Source organism: Chiloscyllium plagiosum, chromosome 3 (genome assembly GCF_004010195.1).
Source record: "Chiloscyllium plagiosum isolate BGI_BamShark_2017 chromosome 3, ASM401019v2, whole genome shotgun sequence".
Classification (NCBI taxonomy): Eukaryota; Metazoa; Chordata; class Chondrichthyes; order Orectolobiformes; family Hemiscylliidae; genus Chiloscyllium; species Chiloscyllium plagiosum.
Genome location: NC_057712.1, coordinates 88,527,927 through 88,553,177, shown reverse-complemented (window position 1 = coordinate 88,553,177; position 25,251 = coordinate 88,527,927). Strand labels below are relative to the sequence as shown.

Here is a 25,251-nt window from a genome sequence, read left to right as displayed (position 1 = left end):
GCAAGACAAGAAGTGATAAATCAAATAATTTTCAACTTAGACAGTTCCCAATCTGTTAAACCTGCTTCTGTTCCCTTTTGGTCTTTATTCCTCATGTCATCCCCTTACTCCTGCACAGAGTGCTCAGGCCAGAGTTTGAGGTCTGTTATCTTCCAGTGCACCTGCTCCATTCTGCATTGTACCTTGAACTCTGTCCTGCTGTATGATTTAGCTTTGGCTTCAACTCTATTCAGCTCTTAACCACATCCCTTCTCACCTAATAGCTAGACAGCTGTGACCAAAGTGTTAAGTAGAAAACTTTTTAAAAATAATTAAGTTTCATTTGAGTTCCACAAGAATCTGAACACCATGACCAGCTACCAATAAACATCTTCCACCTGTTCATCCCCACCTTATTTTGACAGTAATCATCCCTTCCTCCATTTTCTCTCCCCTCCGTACTTTTTTCAAGATCAGATATTCCTAAACTATCTTACTGGATAATACATAGCATATATAGCGGAGTGGATAAGTGGCATATGGTGTTTCATGGCTCTGTATAGACCATGGAGTGTAATTTTCTCCATGGTGATACGGGAGTTGATTTTGAGTAACTGATGGGAGGGTCTCCAGAAACTCAGTTACATCAGTCACATACACACGATGCTGCAAGAACAGACTACAAGCGGAGTTCTCAGAAGTGCCCAACTCTCATCCTGGTTTTCCAAAGCTTGTTTACAACCTACACAGCAGAGGGAAATGTGTGATGGAACACTCTCCACTTGCCTAGATCAATGTGGCTCCAACATCCAAGGAGCTTGTGAACCATTCGGTACAAAGCCACCTATTTGCTCAGCATCCCATCCACTTAACTATTCACGCTTTTCACTAACTGGTAGCTGGCTACAAAGTGTATGATCCACTTGCAGCATCTTGCCAAAGCTTTATCAACTGCACCTTTCAAACCTATGGCTTTCCTCACCTACAAAGTCAAGGGCAGTCAGCATGTACAGATAAATGGTAGGGCCCCAGGCAGTGTTGCTGAACAAAGAGACCTAGCTGTGCAGATTCATAACTGGTTGAAACTGGAGTCACAAGTAGACAGGGTGAAGAAGGTGTTATTTGGCACACTTGCCTTCATTAGACAGAACAGAGTATAATAGTTGGGATGTCATCAGGGTTGTTTCTGCACAGGACAGTGGTGAGGCCACTTTTAGAATACTGCGTTCAATTCTGGTCACCTTTCTATAAAAAGGAGGATGTTGTTAAACTTGAGGGTGCAAAAAAAAGAGAGACTTACAAAGGATATTGCCAGGGCAGGAGGGTTTGAGTTGAAGGGAGAGGCTGAATTTCCTGGAGCAGAGACTGATGGGGGACATTATAGAGGTTTACAAAATCATGAGGGGCATGAATAGGGTGAATAGCCAAGGTTTTTTCCCTGGCATGGTGGCTTTAGGGTGAGGGGGGAAATATTTTTAAAAAGTACCTGAGTGGTAACTTTTTCCATACAGAGAGTGGTGTGTGGATGGAATGAGCTGCCAGAGGAAGTAGAGGAGACAGATACAATTACAACATTTAAAAAGGCACCGGATGGGTATAAGGGTTTAGAGGGATATGGGCCAAGTACTGACAAAAGGGACTAGGTCAGATTGGAATGATGGTCAGCACAGACGAGTTGGACCGAATGGTCCATTTCCGTGCTGTACAACTGACTTTATGATTCTACTGATCACCACAAAACCATTGTTAATGTCAGAAAAGTCCATCTGGCTCATGAAATGTCCATCAGGGCAGGAAATCTGCCATCTTTATCCAGTCTGTGACTCCAGATTCACAGCAATGTAGTTGACTCAACTCCCCTCTGAAATGGCCTGGCACACCATGCACTTGTATCAATCACTACAAAGTCTCAAAGAAATGAAACCAGACAGATCACCTGGCATCAACTAGACACCAGAAAAGACAACAGCAGAAACAGTCCGGTTGATCCTGCAAAGTCCTCCTTACAAAGATCTAGTGGAGAGTGCCAAAATTGGGACAGCAGTCTCACAGACTAGTCACTTATCAGCCTTACATAGTCTGTAAAGTATGGTTCGGTGAATATGATTGAAAGGTGACTGCACAGTGATATACAGTCGGGAGGTATGATTATGCAGGTTGATATGGAAAAATATGCATGAAGTGTGAATATAATACCATTTCAACAGCACTTGAGGAAGGTAACAGATGAAAAATGAAGAGGCTGATATCAAAGTTTAAGCACCATTCTTGAAAGACTGCTCAACATGAATTCTTTTATTGAAAGGAAAAGTTAGGTGTCCCAATTAAAACAAAAAGAGAAACAATACTCAGTCCTAGTGTTGGGGGTCACAATCATGTAGATAGCTGTTAAAAAATGACAGATTACAGGAGAAAGCAGTAACATGCTGCATATCTAATAGTAGCTTTTAGTTTGAAAAACGCCTGGGATTCCTTGCTCTGCAAAAACCATTAAAAAGCAGTTAACTAAGAGGCTATCCAGTCTTGTTAAATGTGTCCATCTTAAGAAAGTGATCTACATTTGCAAACCATTAGTCTCGACAGTAGAGTATTTAACCATATACAACCCAATTTGCTAAAAACATGCATCAAAAGTCAAATCACAGGCTTGCTATAAAAAGCATGGACGCAAAACCTCAGCTCATCCAGCAAGTTCCTGTTACTTCGCGCTGATAAGGTGCATTAAAACAAACAAAAATAAGGCCAGGTCTAACATGGAGGGGATTTCGATTCAAAAGTGCTCTGGTTGCAAATTCTGTCCAGCCAAGTCAACAGTGCAAGGGACAGGAATGGGAGTAGGGTCCCATGTTTTTATGATTTACAGTTCTGCCTCTTGTGCATAGTTTTCTTCCCTGCAGGTTCAAAGCTCTCTGCATCCTGTGGGTGTCACCTAGAGATGCAAAACCTGCCAGTACACCACCCTCCTCACCTCCATCAGGTCACAGTCTTCCCACGAGAGAGAGGTCCAGCTGCCTCCCTTCCAACCTAGTTTACTCTATCAGGTGCTCCTGGTGTGGTCTTCTCCACATCGGGAAGGTTGAACGTAAACTTAGGAAACGGCTCACCAAGCGTCGCAGCCAGGCCCAGAGGCTGACCAGACCTTCAAGTCATCACCCATTTCAATTTCCCCCAACCACTCTCTTTCCAACATGACCATCCTTGGCCTCCTCCATTGCCAAAACGAACCACAGCGCCTAGTGGAGGAACACCTTATCTTCCACCTCGGCGCCCTACAGCCTAGAGGACTCAGTTCTCCAATTTCAAACAACTCCCTTCTCAGCCCCTCCCCCTCCCTTCCATCAACCAGATTCAGTCGTCCCATTGACTAACCAGGTCGTACCCTCTGTCTTCACCTAACCCCACTGCACCACCCTGCCACTGCCACTCCTTCTATCTTCAGGACTGGGAGGTGGGTGTGGGGAAGCTGAAGGGTTACACCTGAACCGTCAACCTCTGCACCTCCTGCTGCTGCCTGGCTTGCTGTATTCTTCTAGCATCCTGCCTTTGTAAGGAGATCCCAAACCCAACTAACCCAGCAAAAATTCTCATTGATCCAGCAAAGTCAGGATTCCAAATTGCAGCTTAAATGTTCCAATTCATTACAGGTTATTACAAAAATTTACAGCAACTGCACATTCCGGCCTTAAAATAACCAGACCCAACTCTATTGACAAATTAATTGTTGCTGCCTTAAGAGTGGATTTGGAGATTCCTGCTCAAGGTATGACATTTCAATACATACAACAGGCTTCCCCCTTGTGCTTGACCGGCACAAATATTCTAACATCACATTGTAATAGATCAAAAAAGAAGAAGTAGTGATCACAGTATCCAATTAATCATGGGAAATGAACTGGATCATTTCTCATGAAAGGCATAAGCATTTATTAAACCAACCAATTCAAAAACTGAAGAAGCAATCCATACCAAAACAGAATACATGGCATAGGATCTTTACGTCCACTTGAAGGCAGATAAGATTTCATTTTAACCTCTCATTAAAAACAAACAGCATTTCCAACAATCAAGCATGAAAAACACACAATCATGGTTGATGATTAAGTCACTGGAATAAGTCCTGAACACAATCTTCTGCTTCAGAGGCAAAGGTATGACCACAGAGTCAAGACTAAAAAGCTGCAAGGGACAAATTGCTGATATCCAGAAAGTTAGCTCAATTATTGAAAAGTAAACTACACAACACAAACTAGACACCTTTTTAAAAACAAATACTTTAAACATTCCAAGCAAATCAATTCGTCATATTCTCTTTATTTAGCTGCCAATCCACTGACCCGGAAAATAAATACTCAATTACAAGCAGTTTGATGCCTATATCTGCACATTAAAGAACAACTTTAAGATTGTTCAAAACATCTTTAATGCAACACTTCATTTCACCAGTCTGGAGATGGAGCGGATCTGAATTTCTAGACGTGATAAGGGGGTAATATTTTGCCGTAAAAAATTGGCTTCCATTCTTCTGATTTAATACTTAAGGCTTAAATGGAATTATATTGTTCCCAGACTGTACTAGTAGTACTTTAAACAACTAGATTTCAGACAAAATAAATCGGAGCATGTTGTACAATAGAATTAGAATGTCTAGCTTTAAATTACCAAAAATAGGAGACAGCAAATAATTCCAGACAAAGACAGTCTCTTTCCTTTCTACAGCATTCAGGAAAGTAAAATGGAGAATTTGCTCCATATATAGAACTGGTCAGCCCATCCAACTTTTCAAACTGTGACCAATACAAGCAGTTGTGGTTATTGCATATGATTTTATATCGGGCAAATCCAAATTTTAGAAAGAAGTTCTTCAACTAGCTCTGTCGCTGGCATGTCTGAATAAGATTTATTCTGCTGTGTGGCTACGTTACTAAGGAGATGGCCAATATGCATACCTGTCAGTTTATCGAATACATTTTCTTTGACAGGCTATTGAAAATACAGCCGGTTTGGTTTCTATGCACTGAAATGCTACTTTATGTCAACACACTATGGCTAGAGATTCCAGATTTTCAAACATATCTGTTATTGAGCTGGGAACGTTGTTGTATCAAAAGGCAACATTAACTCATTATTTGTACAGAATGCCTGCTTGGATGTGCTTTATTAATTACTTTCCTCAACGGGACTGCTTTGGTTCCAACTGGATTAAACAAGATAGGAGCAGCAAAAGCGACATGAAGCAAATCCTTTGGCTCTGCATTTACCAGGAAGGTTAACAAGTTGCAAGTGGCATTCAAAAAAGATCAATTTAAGATAGAAAGAGGATAGAGACAATAAAACCAAATTAGTGAATAAAATCCCTAATCCAAATAACTCAGAGGCACAATTATATAAAGATATATACAAATTGAAAGGCAGCTGGTGGACAGCTAATGCTATCCCCATATTCAAGAAAGGAAATACAACTACTCAGTAGAAATGATAATGGGTGCAATAGGAAAACATTGAGAAATCAACACAAAAGAACAAATCAATATGAATTTCAAAATGTAAGATTATGCCTGACCAAAATTCTGCAAGGTTTTGAAATAAAGACTAGCTATTTTTGGATTTTCAAAACTGAAAACACAAGGAAGTGCCAAACTCGAAAACTGCTGACCAGTATGGAACCATGGAGGGGAAAGAGATGGACGAGGGACAGAGGGTATAAGAACTGCAAAGGATAGCAAGGAAGTAGAGTTGCAGGCAGATAGGATAATGAAGGCAGCATTTGGTACGCCCTCCTTCATTGATCAGAGCATGGAGTATAGGAGTTGGGAGGTCATGTTGTGGCTGTACAGGACGTTGGTTTGGCCACTTTTGGAATAGTGTGTGAAATTCTGGTCTCCTTCCTAACAGAAAGATGTGAAAGTTGAAAAAGTGTTCAGAAAAGATTTACAAGGATGTTGCCAGGGTTGGAAGATTTGAGTTATAGGGGAGGCCGAATGGGCTGGGGTTGTTTTCCCTGGAGCATTGGAGGCTGAAAGGAGACCTTATAAAGGTTTATAAAATCATAATGGGCATGGATAGGGTGACTGGACAAAGTCTTTTCCCTGGGGTGGGGGAATCCAAAACTAGGGGGCATATGTTTAGGGTGGGGGGGGGGGGATATAAAAGGGAACGAGGAGGCAACTTTTTCCACACAGCAGGTGGTGTGTGTATGGAATGAGCTACCAGAGGAAGTGGTGGAGGCTGTTACAATTGCAACATTTAAAAGGCATCTCCATGGGTATGTGAATAGGAAGGGTTTCAAGGATATGGGCCAAGTGCTGGTAAACGGAACTAGATTAGGTTGGGATATCTGGTTGGCATGGGTGACTTGGGCCAAAGGGTCTGATTCTGTGCTGTACATCTCCATGACTCTAATGAGTACCAGAGACAGGCCTTTTGGAGTGAGGGAGGAACAGGCATCCTAGGGAGGGGAGTGAGCTTGGTCATGGATGCATATGAGAGGTAGATAGAGACACACAAAAAAGGTGAGAGATCTCAGCTTGGCTCAAATGCTCCCAAGGTCCCACCCCTTGCCCAAAAAGGATATACCCTCACCACCCCAGTCCTACCATTTCACCAACTTCTTAAAAAAGCAGCCATCCCACTCTCTCCCAAATTCCACTCCCCAACCATTACAGCACCAGGGGCAGAACCAGATCTTTAAGTGGCCAGAAATGAAACCAAAACTGCAGAATTCTTCACTTGGGGAAGAATAAATGTTGGTTCACTAGAGATTCTATAGATAAGGAGTTTAAAAGTTATGATAAAATAGGATATCAGCTTTATTTTCTTGATTGTATAATATTTATTCAGTAAAGTCAATGCAGGGTATTAGAATTGCTTAAACTTCTGAAAAGTTAACAATGCTCGATAGGTTAAAGAGAAAAGAAGAAAAAAACAAAGGAAATGAATCCCCGCTTTGTCCAACATTTCAAAACTAAACACTGAACATCTGTGATAAATTTGAACATGTGTCAAAACAAACAGATGAAAATGTAAAATAATACTCTATCCATCTCTTATATCAAACAGTTTCTTCAAGAAGGTACAATATTTCAAGTTTGGCAAGAACATAGCACAAAATGTAACATACCCCTCGGGCTAGATGATGATCTAAGAGCTGCAGCTTAAATATTTTAAAGGAAAAATGTTCAGAAAAACCTTCACTAAAGGCAAAATTAAAATCTACCAGATCTGCTAATGTTATTTATGCAAATAACCATAATTTGAAAAAATGTCTTTATTTGCAGTACTTTGAGCAAAAATGGAAGGAAGGAAAAACTATAATTAGACGCACTGCCTCTCAAAAATAAATTTGTCAAGCTGAGTATTAAGGACTATGCATGAGAGAGACTTAAAATGCAAGAGCATGTACTTTGTTTATCCTTAGAAAATACAAGAAACTACATCCAAATTCATTCTGCCAAGCCTTCTTATACATGTAAATGGCATGCCATAAATACACACACTAATATTAAGTACTAGCCCTACACCCCACGGGACTAGATCCATCCTGTGAAAAGAGCAAAAGACTAACTAGTGAGAGAATAGTGTCCCTTAAATGATTGACAAGGTTATCTATGAGTGGAACCACAGGAGATGGGGGAGATCCTAAATAAATCTGTATTTGTGTGGAGAAAGACATGGAAGCTAAGGCACTTGGAAATAAATAGAGATGTCTTGAAATCGGTCAACATTACACAAGAGGTGCTGGAGGTCTTAAAACACACAAAAGGTGGATAAATCCCTAGGAGCTGATCAAGGTCAATATTGTGTGCAATTCTGGTCTCCCTGCATTTGGAAGGATGTTGTGAAACTTGAGGGTTCAAAAAGGATTTACAAGGATGTTGACAGGGTTGGAGGGTATAAGCTATCGGGAGAGGCTGAATAGGCTGGGACTGTTTTCCCTGGAGCGTAGGCTGAGGGATGACCTTAGAGGTTTAGAAAATCATGAAGGGCATGGATAGGGTAAATACATAAGGTCTTTTACCTGGGCTGGAGTCCAGAATTAGAAGGCACAGGTTTAGGGGGAGATAGGAAAAAATTAAAAAGGGACCTAAGGGACAGTTTTCACAGAATGGGCGGTGTGTATGGAATGAGCTGCCAGAGGAAGTGGAGGAGGCTGGTCCAATTACCCATCCAGATGCCTTTCAAATGTTGTAGCTGAATAGGAAGTTTTGAGAGGGTTATGGGCCAAGGGCTGGCAAATGGGATTAGATTGGGTTGGGATATCTATTCAGCATGGACGGGTTGGACCAAAGGGTCTGATTCAATGCTGCAGATCTCTATGACATTGTCATTTATATAAGTGATTTGGATGTGAACATAGGAGATATCGTTAGTAGGATTGCATATAACATCAAAAGTAGAGGTGTAGTGGACAACGAAGGAGGTTACCTCAGATTACAATGGGATCTTGATCAGATGGTCCAATGGGCCAAACAGTGGTAGATGGAGTTTCAGTTAGGTAAATGAAATGCTGCATTACATTAATTGTAATGTCGTGGCAGTGTTGCTGAACAAAGAAACTTTAGAGTGCAGGTTCATAGTTCCTTGATAGTGGAATCACAGGTAGATAAGATAGTGAAGGCAGCATTTGGTATTTTCTCCCTTTATTGGTTGAGCATTGAGGACAGGAGTTGAGGGGTCATGTTGCAGCTGTACAGGACATTGGTTAGGCCACTTCTGGAATTGTGCACAACTCTGGTCTCCTTCCTATCAGGAGGATGTTGTGAAACCTGAAAGGGTTCAGAAAAGATTAACAAGGATGTTGCCAGGGTTGGAGGATTTGAGCTATAGGGAGAGGCTGAGGCTGTTTTCCCTGGAGCGTTGGAGGCTGAGGGGTGACCTTATAGAGGTTTATAAAATCATGAGGGGCATGGACAGGGTAAATAGACAAGGTCTTTTCCCTGAGTTGGGGCAGTCCAGAAGTGAAGAACATAGGTTTAGGGTGAGGGGAAAAGTTTTAAAATGGACCAAAGGGGCAAATGAGTTTCCAGAAGTGGTGGAGGCGAATACAATTATAGCAGTATTTAAAGAAGATATCTGGCTGGGTATATAAATAGGAAGGGTTTCCAGGGACATGGGCCAAGTGCTGGCAAATGGGACTAGATTAAATTAGGGTATCTGGTCAGCATGGACGAGTTGGACCGAAGGGTCTGTTTCCATCTCTGACTCCATGTATTTGGAAAGGCAAGGACTGATTTAGGAAGAGTCAGCATGGTTTTGTGCATGGGAAATCATGTCTCATGAACTGTATTGTTTGAAGAAGTGACCAAGATGATAGATGAAGGTAGAGCAGTACATGTTGCCTACATGGGTGTTAGCCAGGCCTCTGACAAGGTTCCGCATAGTAGACTGGTTAATAAGGTTAGATCAAATGGGATCCAGGGAGAGCTAACCAAGTGGACACAAATTGACTTGATGGTTGTATTCAGAGGGTGGTGGTAGACGGTTATTGTTCAGACAGGAGGCCTGTGACCAGTGGTGTGCCATCACTATCAATATTGGGTCCACTGTTGCTCGTTACTTACAACAAAAATTGGACGAGAATTTTGGAGGCATGGCTAGTACGTTCATGGATGACACCAGAAGTAGACAGTGAAGAAAGCTTATCTGAGAGTACAACAGGATCTTGATCAAAACCAAAAAGATCTGCAGATGCTGTAAATCAGAAACAAAAACAAAAATGGCTGGACAGCTCAGTAGGTCTGGCAGCATCTATGAAAAGAAGTCAGAGTTAACGTTTCTGGTCCAGTGACCCTTCCTTGGGATCCCCAGACCAGAAAGGTTAACTGATTTCTCATTATAGACAGTGCCAGGCCAGGTTGGATCTTGATCAACTGGGCCAATGGGCTGAGAAGTGGCAGATGGAATTTAATTTAAATAAATAGGTGGCATTGAATTTTAGTAATACAAACCAGGGCAGGACTTCTACAGTTAATAGTAAGGCCTTGGGTACTATTGTCAAACAAAACTAGGGGTGAAAATGTGTTGCTGGAAAAGCACAGGTCAGGCAGCATCCAAGGAGCAGGAGAATCGACGTTTCGGGCATGAGCCCTTCTTCAGGCTTTAATGGCGATGGAGGAGTCCAAGGACCTGCATGTCCTTGGTGGAGTGGGAGGGTGAGTCGAAGTGGTGAGCCACAGGGTGGTTGAGTTGGTTGGTCCGGGTGTCCCAGAGGTGGTGTTCCCTGAAACGTTCCACAAGTAGGCGGCCTGTTTCCCCAATATAGAGGAGGCCACATCGGGTGCAGAGGATGCAATAAATGGTGTGTGGGGAGTTGCAGGTGAATTTGTGGCAGATATGGAAGGATCCCTTGGGGCCTTGGAGGGAAGGGGGGGGTGTGGGCGCAAGTTTTGCATCTCTTGCGGTTGCAGGGGAAGGTGCCGGGAGAGGAGGTTGGGTTGTTGGGGATGTGGACCTGACGAGGGAGTCACGGAGGGAGTGGTCTTTTTGGAACGCTGATAGGGGAGGGGAGGGAAATATATCCCTGGTGGTGGGGTCCGTTTGGAGGTGGCAGAAATGACGTCATGGAGGCAGTAGGAGGTGGTGTCCGCGAGCTGACGTTTAGCCTCAGCGGTATAAAGGTCGGTGCGCCAAACTACTACCGAACCTCCCTTGTCTGCCGGTTTGATAGTGAGGTTGGGGTTGGAACGGAGGGAGTGGAGGGCTGCACGTTCCGAGGGTGAGGGGTTGGAGTGGGTCAGAGAGGTGGAGAGGTTGAGGCGGTTAATGTCACGGCGGCAGTTGGCTATGAAGAGATTGAGGGCGCGTAAGAGGCCAGCACGGGGTGTCCAGGTGGATGGGGTGTGTTGGAGGTGGGAGAAGGGGTCAGAGGGTGGAAGAGAATCCTGGTTGAAGAAGTAGGCGCGGAGGCGAAGGTGGCGGAAGAATTGTTCTATGTCACGCCGCGTGTTGAACTCGTTAATCCGAGAGCATAGGGGGATGAAAGTGAGGCCTCTGCTGAGAGCTGATCTTTCAACCTCAGAGGGGTAGTTTTGGAGGGATGGTGAAAACACTGCAGTGCTGGGAGCTAGGACCTGGTGTGGGGCTGGAGCTGGGAGTGGGGGCGGGGACGGAGATCGGCGTGGGGGCGGGGTTAGGCGTGGTGATGGAGTTATGCTTAATGGCGATGGAGACGTCTAAGGACCTTGGTGGAGTGGGACAAAACTAGGGGTACAGGTACCCAAGTCCTTGAAAGTGGCAACACAGGTAGACAGGGTGGTGAAGGTGGCATTTGGCATACTTGCCTTCTTTAGCCAAAGCGCTGAATACAGGAGTTGGTATATCATGTTATGGCCCTAAAAGTCATTGGTAAGGCCACATTTGGGTACTGCATAATTTTTTTTTTTTTAAAAAGATTACTTACAGCGTGGAAACAGGCCCTTCGGCCCAACAAGTCCACACCGACCCGCCGAAGCGCAACCCATCCATTCCCCGACATTTACCCCTTTACCTAACACTACGGGCAATTTAGCATGGCCAATTCACCTGACCTGCACATCTTTGGACTGTGGGAGGAAACCGGAGCACCTGGAGGAAACCCACGCAGACACGGGGAGAATGTGCAAACTCCACACAGTCAGTCGCCTGAGTGGGGAATTGAACCCGGGCCTCTGGCGCTGTGAGGCAGCAGTGCTAACCACTGTGCCACCATGCTGCCCAATTCTGGTCTAGCCTGCTATGGAAGGATGGTATTAAACTGGAAAGGGTGCAAGAAACAATTTACAAAAATAATGTTACCGAGACCAGAGGATTTGCTTTATAAGCGGCAGGAAGGGGGATTTCTTTCCCCCATGGAACCCAAGACGTTGAGGGATGACCTTGTAGAGGTTTAGAAAGTCATAAGGAGCGTAGAGGAGGTGAATAGCCAAGGTCTTCTTCCCAGGGTAGGGAAATCCAAAACTAGTTTAAGGAGAGAGGGGAAACATTTAAAAAAAAAGGGGCCTAAGGGACAACTTTTCCAGAAGGTAGCATGTATATGGAACGAGCTGCCAGAGAAAAAGTGATAGAGGCGGGTACAATTACAACGTTTAAAAGAACATTTGGACAGATTGAGGGATATGGCCAAATGCAGGCAATTGGGACTAGCTCAAGTTCAGAAACCTAGTCAGCATGGACAAGTTGGCCTGAAGTATCTGTTTCTGTGCTGTATGCCGATGACAACTCTAGGCACACTAATCTCCAACTAGTATTTTGATTGAATATAAATAATGATCAGAATTAGTTAGATAAGATGTAAATTCTTCATAGCTTCATATAAAATGTACAGAGAAATGCAAATTCTATTTGCAGGCAACATCTGTCAACTGTAAACTTTAGAATGAAGGTGCTAAAGCTAAAACTACAGCACACTATTTAAAATGTAAGCAACATAACTGACATGAGCATGAGTTGCAAGTGTTCTTTTCGATAACTGACCAGACTATGCTCCCAACAGGACATGCCTTCATCAAAAACCTATACAGTTCAAGTTTCAGAATGGCACGTCAAATTGGAGCACTCTGGATAATTCTGTCACATTCTTACAGTCCTTTCCAGCTGTAAGATATCCTACTGGTCCACCTTCTTTGTACTTGGATGCCAAACCCACCTTCCACCCATTAAATCAATATTATATCGGGTAAAATCAGTCAGGTTCAAAACATTGCAAGCTTGTGACTTATCAGAAGTTGGTGTCTGACGCAAAAGTCAAAACCCTGCCTACAATGTGTGTAAATGTCATGAAAATAATTTATTTCATATTGCATAAAAATTCAGTGATTAAAAATTGATAAATTAAATGTCAAAGTTTCATAATTTGTGTGGTAAATCAATAATATTTCAAAGAGAAAATAGGAAATCAAGTCCTGAATACGTTATACTTCAATTGTACATGCATCCAGTTCTAAAATAGTCATATTTACTGATCTATATTTGAATTTAAAACATTCTCCCAACAAGCTCGAATCTATTAGGATCCAATTTTTATTTATACCTCCATTTTATCAGTTGCTAATGATGGCAATAGCAACATAGAAAGAACACAACTTGGCAATAATTTCAAGATGCAGGTATCACACTAGACTCTAAAAATTAGCTGAAACATTAGAAGTTGGAAAATTTGCTTTCCGAATTTACAGCTTCTCCAGAACATCCACTTGGCTTCAACTACCAGTGGTGCTTCTTTATATTACAGCAATCAACAGCCAATTCAGTGCATAATTAGGGGTGAAAAACATCTGCAACAAATCCCTGTACCATTTACAAAATCACAGAGCTAATTATTGGTGGAGACGTCCAATTTGGCCTCAAAACTGGTGAAAACGAAGTAGTTCTCACAGGAATGGCTCACACTCCAATTGCTACTGTGTACCAACAAAAAAGATGGATTTACCTAGAAGACTTCACTAATTTCTTGCATTCAAAATGGAATGGGAAAGCGTACAAAGTAGCAATTGGCTTACTGTTTCAGGTTGACCCCCATCTGACGCATTCAACAGTTTGAAGGAAGGCCAGGAATTTAATTTGAACACAGACCAATATTAATCTCTAAATCACAGCTAGTGATCTCAAACGATATTGTTCAAGTTCAACAGCAATTCCAGTAAGACTATATTAGAATTGATTTTTTTCCCCCCAATCTTTCAACTATTTAGTAGTTATTTGTAGCATTTTTCAGCTCCTTTTTCCTTTTGTCGCAAACTTCTAACAACTAATAAATGGAAGGTGGATTCTGATAGAGTATTTTCCTTTGTAGGGAACATTCTAGAACTCTGGGCTGGATTTCCTCATTTTTACGTTCAGGGAATTTCATGAGGTGTTCAGTCTGGCTGAAGAGACTTTTCTCACAGTATCTTCCACTTACCACAAAATCACCTGGCCATCATGCAGCAGCAGATGAGATTCCTGTGGCTGCAAGAACATTCCTGCGTACAGGCCATTGTTAAAGCCCAACTGCATACCATCTCAAACACTGCAAGCCAAGAGCTACATCACCCTCTGTCCTCCTCTTAGGCAACAATGTCTCAGAAACAGAAGCTAGTACCAAGCTTTCCAAATAGGGATTTGGAGGTTTTGGTGGACAGGGTAGTCTAGAGGATGACTTTCCTCTACTTAGATGATCAACAAGATGCTAAGCACATTCAGTCTGGATTCAGATAGCAGGCCAGGTCAGTGCTGCTCTCCTCAATCAGATGGAATGCACAGCGTTACAGAAAAAAAAAGCTCCTATTCCTGAGGTCTGCTGGCTTGTGACCAAACATTCACATCCGCAAGTAGTTCAGCTAAATCTTCTGCAATCCACAAGGTCAACTGCCTCATTACCTGTTGTTACCTCACTTTCACTGTAACCCTGCCACTGCACAGAAACCTTACTGATATTCATGGACAACCAACCCCGCCCGCCCCCCAATCTCCCTGAACAACTTAGTGGCTCAGCCTAGCATCATCTCCTCCTCTACAACTATTAACCACCTTCCCTCTAGCTGAAAGGCTGTGCAATGCAGAGGCTGAAAATCTCCAAATAAGCACAAAGTGAGGGAGCACTAAGAAATGAAGCGAAGAGCCAGAAGGTCCACCCTAAACTGATAGTTAGTGACTGGGGTGTCTGATTCAGAAATTGACCTGGTTGGAGCTTCAAGTCAAAAAGGTGTGCCTGACCACCACACTGGGGTCCTGGCAAGCAGCAATGGATCCAGAGCCAGTCCGTGTGCAACCATAATTACATGCTGAGGCTTATGCTTTGTCAATGCAAAGTTTAGTGAATGAAGGGTGGAGGATGATAATGTACACAGCATTTAAAGAAATGTTGGTGAAAGGACATTAAAACGTAAGCATCGTGATGTACGTGGCGATCAGCAGACACCAGGTAACTACTCCAACCTGTAACTTAGGAAATGTCACCATCTAATTTCACAGAGGACAAGGGGAGAATTGCAAGCTTTATACCAGTGAGGGGAGAAGGATTATTACTGAGATGCAAATAAGGCAGGGTGCTTATCAGCAAAATTCTGATCTTGCCATCAAAACGAAGGGTAAAATAAAATCAGAAATTACCTCCTAGATGTCAAAAATCAGATTCTCTTCATTCCCAACGTTCTCTCCCACAGTTCTTACTGTTGCCCACATCACTCAAGACACACGACGGAGAATCTTGAAATCCTTTGGGGTCTTCCATTTAAGATTAAACTGAGAATTGACTTCTCTCCAAATAAAAAGCCAGTAGGAAGTTGTAAATCCCTATTTAGGCGGCACGACTCTGTAATCTTTTTTTTATATTCTTGATTGTGGACCACTCATTGCAGGTGTTATTTATCCTGCTGCTGTGCCTGTTCAAGCAATGGTGGTGTTGGGGGGGGTTAGTTGCCAACTGGCACCAGGGAGTACGTGCAAAATGAGATTTGTCCAGTAACAGGTAGCTGATTGACAACTGATCACCTATCCCAGACCAATGATAAAGGCCTCTGCCTATCAAACACTCTGATTAGCTCCCAGCTAGCTGAACAACCTGCGGGTGTGAATGTTTGGTCACAAGCCAGCAGACCTCACGAATAGGAGCTTTCTTTCTCTCTACAGGTTTAAAAAAAAACTGGTTCTCTTTAGACTGGAGGTGTTCTTCAACAGTTACCATAAGCTATGACTCTTAACCAATAATTCAGAGACTTCACAAATATGAAGGAATCACTCTGCCTCCCACCAGTCAATTGATGGATGAATGAATGGATGGACAGACAGACAAGTAACAAATCCATCAAGCAAAAAAAAAAAAAAAGAGTTCTCAGCAAACTTTATGGACACGGACTATTAAACTTCTTTCCCAGTCTTGGCCTCTACCCGTACATCCAGGCTTTTACTTTCGTATCTCTCTCCATTTGTGTAGGGGTCCTTTATAAGGGGTTAAAGTTTTACCTGGTGTAGTTCAGTGATTCAGAATTGGTTTACCTCAACTAGAATTTCTTTTTGCAAAAAACAATAACCTATTAAGTACGCAAAGCTGATTTTTTTTTGCCCTGTTAAAATGATCTAAATGTCAGGTAAATTGGGGCATTTTGCATACTTTCATAAAATAGGTAACTTTTGTGGAAACTCTAGGAATAGCAGCCCACTACTCTCATGAGGCATAAACATGTTGTCTGAACCAATATTGCTTACTCAGGTCTTTTAAAAACTGATGCACTTTAAAAAGTGATGCATGAATTTGTTCCTCTGGAGACAGGTAAGAAGGGGTAAGATTAAGGAACCTTGAATGACAAGAACAGAGGGGCTTCTCATCAAAAGGAAGGCAGCTTACATAAGGAGGAGGAAGCAAGGATTTAGCACAGCTTTAAAGGACTATAGGCTTGCGAGAAAGGAGCTCAGAAATGGACTGAGGAGAGCCAGGAGGGGGCATGAAAAAGGTTTGGCAAGAAGCATTAGGGAGAACCCAAAGGTGTTTTACTCATATGTGAGGAATAAGAGAATGATCAGGGAGAAGATAGGGCCAATCGGGGATAGCAGAGGGAACTCGTGCATGGAGTCTGAGCAGATAGGGGAAGCCCTAAATGAGTTTTTTTGCTTCAGTTTTCACTAAGGAAAGGGGCGTTGTTGTGAATGAGAACTTTGAGGAGCGGTGATACAGGTTTGACCAGATCAAGATTGATGAAGTTGATGTGCTGGAAATTTTAGCAAACATTAAGATTGATCAGCCCCCAGGGCCAGACCAGATTTATCCTAGGCTGCTCCGGGAAGTGAGAAAGGGAGGTTGCTAAGCCACTGGCGAAGATCTTTGCCTCCTCACTCTCCACTGGAATCGTAATGGAGTATTGGAAGGAGGCAAACGTTGTTCCTCTTTTTAAGAAAGGTAATAAGGAAATCCCTGGCAATTACAGACCAGTCAGTGTTGCATCTATGGTCAGCAAAGTTTTGGAAAGAATTCTGAGGGATAGGATTTATGACCATTTGGCAAAGCATAGTGTGAATAAAGGCAGTCAGCATAGCTTTGTGAGGGGCAGAGCATGTCTCACAAATCTTATTGAGTTCTTTGAGGAGGTGACAAGACAGGTCGATGAAGTTTGAGCAGTGGATGTGGTGTATATGGACTTCAGCAAGGCATTTGATAAGATTTCCCATGGTAGGCTCATTCATAAAGTCAGGAAATATGAGATACAGGGAGATTGGCTATCTGGATTCAGAATTGGTTGGTTGACTGAAGACAGAGTGTGGTTATAGATGGAAAGTATTCTGCCTGGAGGTCAGTGTTGAGTGGGGTCCCATAGGGCTCTGTTCTTGGACCTCTGCTCTTTGTAGTTTTATAAATGACTTGGATGAGGAGGTTGAGGGGTGGGTTAGTAAATTTGCAGATGACACAAAAGGTTGGAGGTGCCTTCGATTGTATAGAGGGCTATTGCAGGCTGCAGCACGACAGACAGGATGCAGAGCTGGGCTGAGAAATGGCAGATAGGGTTCAACCTGGATAAATGCAAAGTGATGCATTTTGGAAGGTCAAACTTGAATGCTGAATATAGGATTAAAGACAGGATTCTTAGCAGTGTGGAGGAACAGAGGGGTCTTCATATGCAAGTACATAGATCCCTCAAAGGTTGCCACCCATGTGGATACGTTTGTTAAGAAAGCATATGGTGTTTTAGCTTTCGTGTTTAAGGGGGATCAAGTTTAAGAGCTGCAAGGTTTTGCTACAGCTCTACAAGTCCCTGGTGAGACCACACTTGGAATATTGTGTCCAGTTCTGGTCGCCCTACTATGGGAAAGATAGAGGCTTTTGAAAGGGTGCAAATAATGTTTACCAGGATGCTGCCTGGACTGGAGGGCTTGCCTTATGAAGAAAGATTGAATAAGCTCGAACTTTTTCCTCTGGAGAGGAGGAGGAAGAGAGGTGACCTGATCGAGGTATACAAGATAATGAGAGAATGGATAGTGTCAATAACCAGAGACTTTTCCCCAGGGCAGGATTGACTGGTACAAGGAGTCATAGTTAGAAGATATTAGGAGAAAGGTATAGAGGGGACATCAAAGGAAGGTTCTTTATGCAGAGAGTTGTAAATGCATGGAATACATTGCCAGCTGTGGTGATAGAAGCAGAGTCATTGGGGACATTTAAGTGACTGCTGGACATGCACATGGATAGCAGTGAGTTGAGGAGTGCATAGGTTAAGTTATTTTATTTTACATTCGGATTAACCCTCAGCACATCGTGGGCCAAAGGGCCTGTTCTGTGCTGTAGTTTTCTACGTTCTAAGGCAGTGTTACTATACTGGTGTATTACTTTTTTAAAAGATCACATGGATGAACTCTGACAAACAAAATTATGTCAAGACACTTGTACATTCTCAACTATTGACAGAATCCCCACGGTTTGCAATGACTTTTTCAACGTACCACTTTATTTGGGATAAGTGACACAAACAGGCCATTTGGGCTGATCAGATCATGCTCCACTACAACCTCTTCTCATGGTTTCTGATCTGAATGCAGCACCATAACCTCATCCCTTTAAAACCACACAGTTGTTTGCAATTTCTACTTGAGGTTTTGTACTAGATTTCAACTTGGCAGAAACGTGATATGTTAAATTCACAGGTTCAAATTCAACTTAAGGGAGAATTATGTTGTCATCATACTGTCCATATTAAGCACTGTTGAAACAATCACAGATCACCTACAATGCTACACAGCAGGCTTGAAATTGGTTTTGATGAACGGACAGCACAATTGCTACTTCCAGCAAATAACTCAGGGAATGCAACAGATTCAATTCCAGATTCCCAAGGAAAAATGCCCTACTTTGAAAAAATTGGGAGGAGGTGGTTCAAACCATCAAAAACAAATACAAATGTTCCTCTTTTAGGACCATCGGAGTTTCTTTCCATGGTAGCTTTGGTATAAAAGCGAGAGTCAGGCAATAAAAAGGACCTTGCCAATAGAAGTTCATTTTAATAGTATACAGAATAACTCCTCTGAAACACAATCTCCTCCACTTTAGGAAGACAAAGGCAACAAGAACATCAGCTTCAATTTTCCCTCCAAGTAACACCAATCCTGACTTGAAAACGTACCAACATTCAGCGACATCCTGTGTCAGGATACTCGGAGCATCTTCAGAGCAGCCCACAGTGTGAGGCCATCCATCATGCACAGACTGCAATTGTTCAATAATCGCTGATAATTAGGATGGACAATAAGTGCTGACTTTGTTTGCAACACACACAGCCTACCAATGAATAAATTAAAAATAATTTGAAAAAAGAAAATCAAGTAAACTAAAATTTGAATTTCTACTTGTCCACCAAGATTCCAGATTAGGACCAGCATCAATACGTGAAACTGACTGCAGACTCACACATCTTCTCCCTCCCACCTAATGCTCCACACCTACCACTCTGACCACTACCTCCTCCCCATACCCACCCCCATCCTGCCTTGACAAAGGGAAGAACATTGAGCAATCAAAACTCACCTCTCTAGAGGACACCTGTCTCACCCATTTACAGTGCTCACTGCTCGCAATATTTTTTTCTAACATCTCTAACTGAAGTATCTGATGGCTCAACAGAAATGAAGGGAAACAGTATCTCAGGTTAAACGTCTGAGGAGTGATAGTGTGGAATGTTATTAGTGAGCAAATCAACATAGCTATACAAAGGACTATCTCCATAAGTCTTAGCAACAGATTTAGAAAATGTACTGGTTCTTCAAGAAAGTTAATGATTCTTTTCAGCAGTGTGAAACATTCATATATGTTTTGAGATGTAAAAACAAGTCTGAGGTAGTACTAGCACCAAAGTTCATCTGCTTGTGTGCTTGAATAGTTATTGACCGGTTAGGAAACTGGTTGTCAGTCTGATACACAATTACAGCTGCCACCAACATATGTCACGACAAAACAAGGATCTATTTACTCTTTTAAATTGATCAATTGTCCTCACAATAGATGTGTTGCAGTGCATCAATCACTTACCTTGGCCTGCGAAATACAAGTCCATAATTCTGACAAGCCAGGCCCACCGTGGGTGTATAAACAATAGGCATGAATCTCTCAATGTCTGAGGTCAGTAATCTGTAGAAGAGCTTCTCATTTCGGTCTTGAAGGGCAGTTAGAAATACATACCTTAAAATGATAGAAGTGCAAAGTAAGAAACAACTTGTTGAAGCAAGCAAATAAAGCATACCCCATTAGACCAGTTAGAAAAAGCAAAAGGCTAATATGTATTTATTTTGTTAACAGGGTGCACTTTCTTTAAAGCTATAAATTGTTAAAGAACATGAAAACTTGAAATTTTAATAGAATCTGAGTTGAATCCTGCCATATTTACAGATTTAACAGCTATTACTTCGTAATCATAATAGTGAGTTTACAACATCTTATTCATGCTTATGATAAATACAAGTACACAGCCGTGTCAGTCAAATTCACCTATTACAAAATGTTCACTCCACAGCAGAAAGGCAAACTTGATAAATGGATAAAATCACAAGGTGCAGGATGAACCCTCCAATAAATCAATACAATTCATTTAAATTGTACAATTCTGTACAGGTATCAAGAATGCAAGTCAATCTTTTGTTCCCAGCAAGCCAAAAGTATTCTTTCGTCTTTCACGCAAATAAGCAATATGATGTATGACTTTCAGTGCTGTTGTGGTGTCAGGTACATAGACCTTATGTCCTCAGAACTGGTGAATCTGATCAAGCAACACATCCTATTGACCACTCCCAGCAGGCAGCGTGATCATGCCCATCAAGGGCATTGCCTGCATGGCTGAGAACAGTATTTTACATCTACCATTATGATGCTGCTATTGGAAATAGTCTACTAAAAAATTTGCTCTGTGCTAAGAGTTATATCAAAAATCAATTTAAGATCACCAGTCAGGTTGTGTGTGATGCACTTGCACATGCTGGAAGCTCTATGTATTATTATGATATAATACTGCTTTGTGTAAATATAATTAGCTCATACACTTATTGTGCACCTTCATTAAAATAAAAAAATGGGTCATGATGACAGCAAATCTTTGCTCCAGTCACATAGCAACACCACAGCCCACAGTTTACTTGGTTGGTCTAAAAACTAAGATTGACAGTTAACAGATTCTACTGCATATCCATGTCAATAATGCACCAACCAGTCAGGGCCCATACTCCTGCTGTATAAACTTTGCTCCTTTATCCTGGTCAGTTTGTGACCTAGTCCTGATGAGTACAAGAAAGGAAGTTTCCATTTCTTGCCCTTTCATTAGTGCTCAAGCTCTGTACCAAACAACTCCTTAATGATATGGCAGGGGGATCCAAGATGGCGGCGACCCAGCAAGACTGAGTCTATAGTGCTCCTCCCAAGGCTTGGGTACAGTGGGTAACCCCCCCCCTACCACACTCACCAAAATCATTTATAATAGTTGTGTAATTTAATTAGTTGTGTAATATTACATTTAAACAATTTAATCCTAAGTAAAAATGACTAAAGGGAAGGGAGCCCGCAGCTCTCAGCAAGCAGGAACCCCTCCCCCACCCTCTCCAGCTGCAGCAGAGGATTCCACAGGCGCCCCGGGGGACTTACCTACAGTGACAAGCCTTGCAGAAATGATTTCCAAGCTGGATTCGAAGATCGATGCCTTTATTGCAGAATCTGATTTAGGGACAGACTATGTTAGTGGTGGGGGGGCTGGGATCTCTCCCCTTGCATGTTCACCTTTACGAGTGACAGCCTTGAATAAGCCCAAGTCTCGTGCTCCCTTTGCAGCCTGTGTTTTGAATATTTTGAGTCGGGTCTGATGTCTCCATTAAAGAGAGGTTCATTTTCCTGCCATCTGCCTCAGCCTGATGAACACAGGTTAATCCTCCCGACAGCTATGTTTGCCATTTGCCAGCCTCAAGTCAGCTTCAGTTTCCCTCTAAAGCTTGGAGAACACTGGTGCGAATCATCTCTGAGAGATGTTGTCGCTGCAATTAATGGGTGGGTCACAGTTGGAGGGAACAGATAGGGATTTTAAAATCTCACACCTGGTCATTATTGTTATAATGGGGTAAACCCTTTTGCTAACTTAAACCCAAAAAATCTCACCTTGTCTCGTAATCTGTGAAAGTACTAGTGACAAAGAGCTACCAAATCCAATTATTTAAAGAAAAAATAACAATTTATTCTTTACCTCCAAGAAAAACAAGAACATTAAACAACTAAATACAATGTAATCCTCCTTTGTCTTAATGGTTTATCTACCTCCCATTGTACAACACTATACTAATTCGATAAATCCCCCCAATTAAGTTAACAAAAAAATCAATTTCCCAAACCAGCCATATGTCTTTCTTCCTCTGTAGCTTTTTCGGGGTCTTTTCTTCAGTCTTCTGCTATACAGCTTTTGGGGCAGCACGGTGGCTCAGTGGTTAGCGCTGCTGTTTTGCAGCACCAAGGTCCCAGGTTCGATCCCAGCCTCAGGTGACTGTCTGTGTGGAGTTTGCACCTTCTCCCGGTGTCTGCGTGGGTTTTCTCCGGGTGCTCCGGTTTCCTCCGGTACGATCAGGTGAATTGGCCATGCTAAATTGCTCATAGTGCTAGCTGCATTCGTTAGAGGGAAATGGGACTGGGTGGGTTACTCTTTGAAAGTTTGGGTTGGGCTGAAGGGCCTGTCTCCACACTGTAGGGAATCTAGTTAAGTGAGATTTATCTAGTCACGTGAACAGGTACCTTTCAGAGAGCAAGTCTGTGGGCAGTATCGCACTCTTTGCCACTCTGGCTAACTGTTCAAAATGACTGATCTTTATACTTCAAAACATCGGACCGTCTCATTGGTTCAATGTCGTTAAAACAGTAAAATTCAAATTTGATTGGATTTTGGATCTTGGGACATAATTTAAACTGATTGGCCAAATTCAAATTTGTCATGTACCATGGCAACTCAGCTCCGGCTATTTGTTTCACAGCCACCTGCTACATTTTTTAAATTTTTCAGCACACTCTGTGCTTGTTCAGTCCTTGCCAGCTTTCACTCTCTCTTAAAGGTACAGTATACTCCTACAACTTCATAACATTATGCACCCATGGAAGGGAAAAGGGGGTGGATTCCAGGACAGGGCTATCTACTTTGTATTCAGTGTGTTTTGCGGTTTTTAACCCAGATCACTGGGAAGTGAGGACTTATGGAGAATCTTTATGCCTTTACAAGACTGTGATGACTTTAAGGAGTAGGGGGGGTCCTCTTTCCCAGTCTCCAGGGTTTATCCTCCGCCCCATCTACCACCTGCAGCACCCCCTCTTCCCCCAACCACTCCTCCTGAAGAGCTCAAGTAACTGGGATTCCGAACCTTCGAATGAATATGGCACATCAAGCCCCTCCCGTTTTGCAGGGATCAGACCCAGCCCCTTCCCCTAGCTCCAGGTGATCGGAGCTCCCTGGGATTGAGCTCTCTCAGGGAATACAGCCAGCCTTACCCACGGGATCTGGGCACCAACACCACCCACTCGCTCCCTGGAGCGGCAGCCTCCTCCGCAGTGTTCCATTGGGCATACAGTAGTAAACCTTCGGGTCTCTAAGTGGGGGGCAGGGGGGAGGAGCAGAGGGGTTCCTACTCAACAAAAAGAGCTCCATCCTGAAACCTCACAGTCAAGAAAGAACTCAGTGCCACCAAACCTTTGCACCACCTTCCCCATCCAAGAATAAGCTCACCAAATCCAGCTTTAATGAATTTCAGGGTGACACTGTCCAAGGTAACACAAGGTCATGCAATAGTTTGGTTAGATGGGGGTAAACATGGATGGAAGATATTTAGATGATACAAGGATGTGACCTGTCTCACTATAACCTTAGTCAGTATCTAACAGTTCCTTTTGTTATGGGATAATCTCAGAATTTAATGAGCAGATCAGAATTCCCCATCTTCCCACACTGCTCTTAATGCATTCACTCTCGTAAAAGTGATTGAATCTTAATTACATTGGCAATAATTCATGCACTGCACAATTTAAGAGCCATTATAGCATTTTATTGGACCACCGTCAAAAGGAAAGTTCTGCAATGTCTGATTGCTTTCATTTCAGTGCCAAATAACACAATGAAATCAGAGATTAAATATCCCCTCTGAACTCTCAATGACTCTGCTATTACCCGGCAGCAAAGATAAAAGCATGTCTACCCATCTGCTTACTGTCTCCACACAGCGATATTATCCACAACAGAGCAGGGAGAAGGGAGAGCCCATCACAGTGGCCTTCCTCGGTGAAACAGAAACTTCCATTTATATGACACAGTTCATGATTGCTAGGCTATGCCAAAGTGCTTTCGAGACTTTGCGTGCATCCAACTGAAAGAAGATTTGTGGTAGTGGGGAGGACAGATTTGCGTTGGAATCCCAGCGATGAAAATGGATAGAGAGATTCAACAGCGAGGGGGAAGGGAGTGAATGACCATTGCTAAAATGTTCTTGTAAACACTGGGAAATGCTATCAAACTCATCTTTTGGTTTATACGAGTGAGGCTCACAAGCTGTCTGCGTTCTGGTCACTCGGTGTTGAATTAGAGAGGTAAAGGCCAGGGATTTTACTGCTACCTTCCTCAGGCAGTGGGAAGGTGTTCACAGAGTTACACACTGAGGGGCATGGATGAGAGGGAGGGAGTCGAATGGCGCAGACCAAGGGGCATGGATCGGGGGGGGAGAGAGAGCCTAATAGTACAGACCGAGGGGTATGGACGGGGGGAGAGACCCCGATCATACAGACCGAGGGGCACGGATTCAGGGGAGAGGATCCGATGGTACAGACCGAGGGGCACAGATTGGGAGGAGAGAGCCTGATGGTACAGTCCAAGGGGCATGGATCGTTGGGAGCGAGCCCAATGATACAATCCAAGACAAGGTGACCAAACAGGTGGATGAGGGTAAAGCAGTTGACGTGGTGTTTATGGATTTCAGCAAAGCCTTTGATAGGGTTCCCCACGGTAGGCTATGTGCAAAATACAGAGGCACGGGATTGAGGGTGATTTAGTGGTTTGGATCAGAAATTGGGTAGCTGAAAGAAGACAGAGGGCGGTGGTTGATGGGAAATATTCATCCTGGAGTTCAGTTACTAGGAGGGTACCGCAAGGATCTGTTTTGGGTCCACTGTTGACTTGTCATTTTTATAAATGAACTGGATGAGGACATAAAAGGATGGGTTAGTAAATTTGCGGATCATACTAAGGTCGGCAGAGTTATGGATATCGACGAAGGATGTTATAGGTTACAGAGGGACATAGATAAGCTGCAGAGCTGGGCTGAGAAGTGGCAAATGGAGTTTAA

The 25,251-nt window shown here is 42.9% G+C and overlaps 1 protein-coding gene across 1 annotated transcript in view; it reads right to left on the bottom strand.

The window, feature by feature from the left end:
* The window catches only part of LOC122547230 (NADP-dependent malic enzyme-like), a 434,918-nt gene that overhangs the window by 254,532 nt on the left and 155,135 nt on the right, over positions 1-25,251 (bottom strand). The window contains exon 3 of the mRNA XM_043685873.1: positions 19,940-20,089. Within this exon, the coding sequence (XP_043541808.1) occupies positions 19,940-20,089 (150 nt within the window). The remainder of the gene's footprint in view (positions 1-19,939; positions 20,090-25,251) is intronic.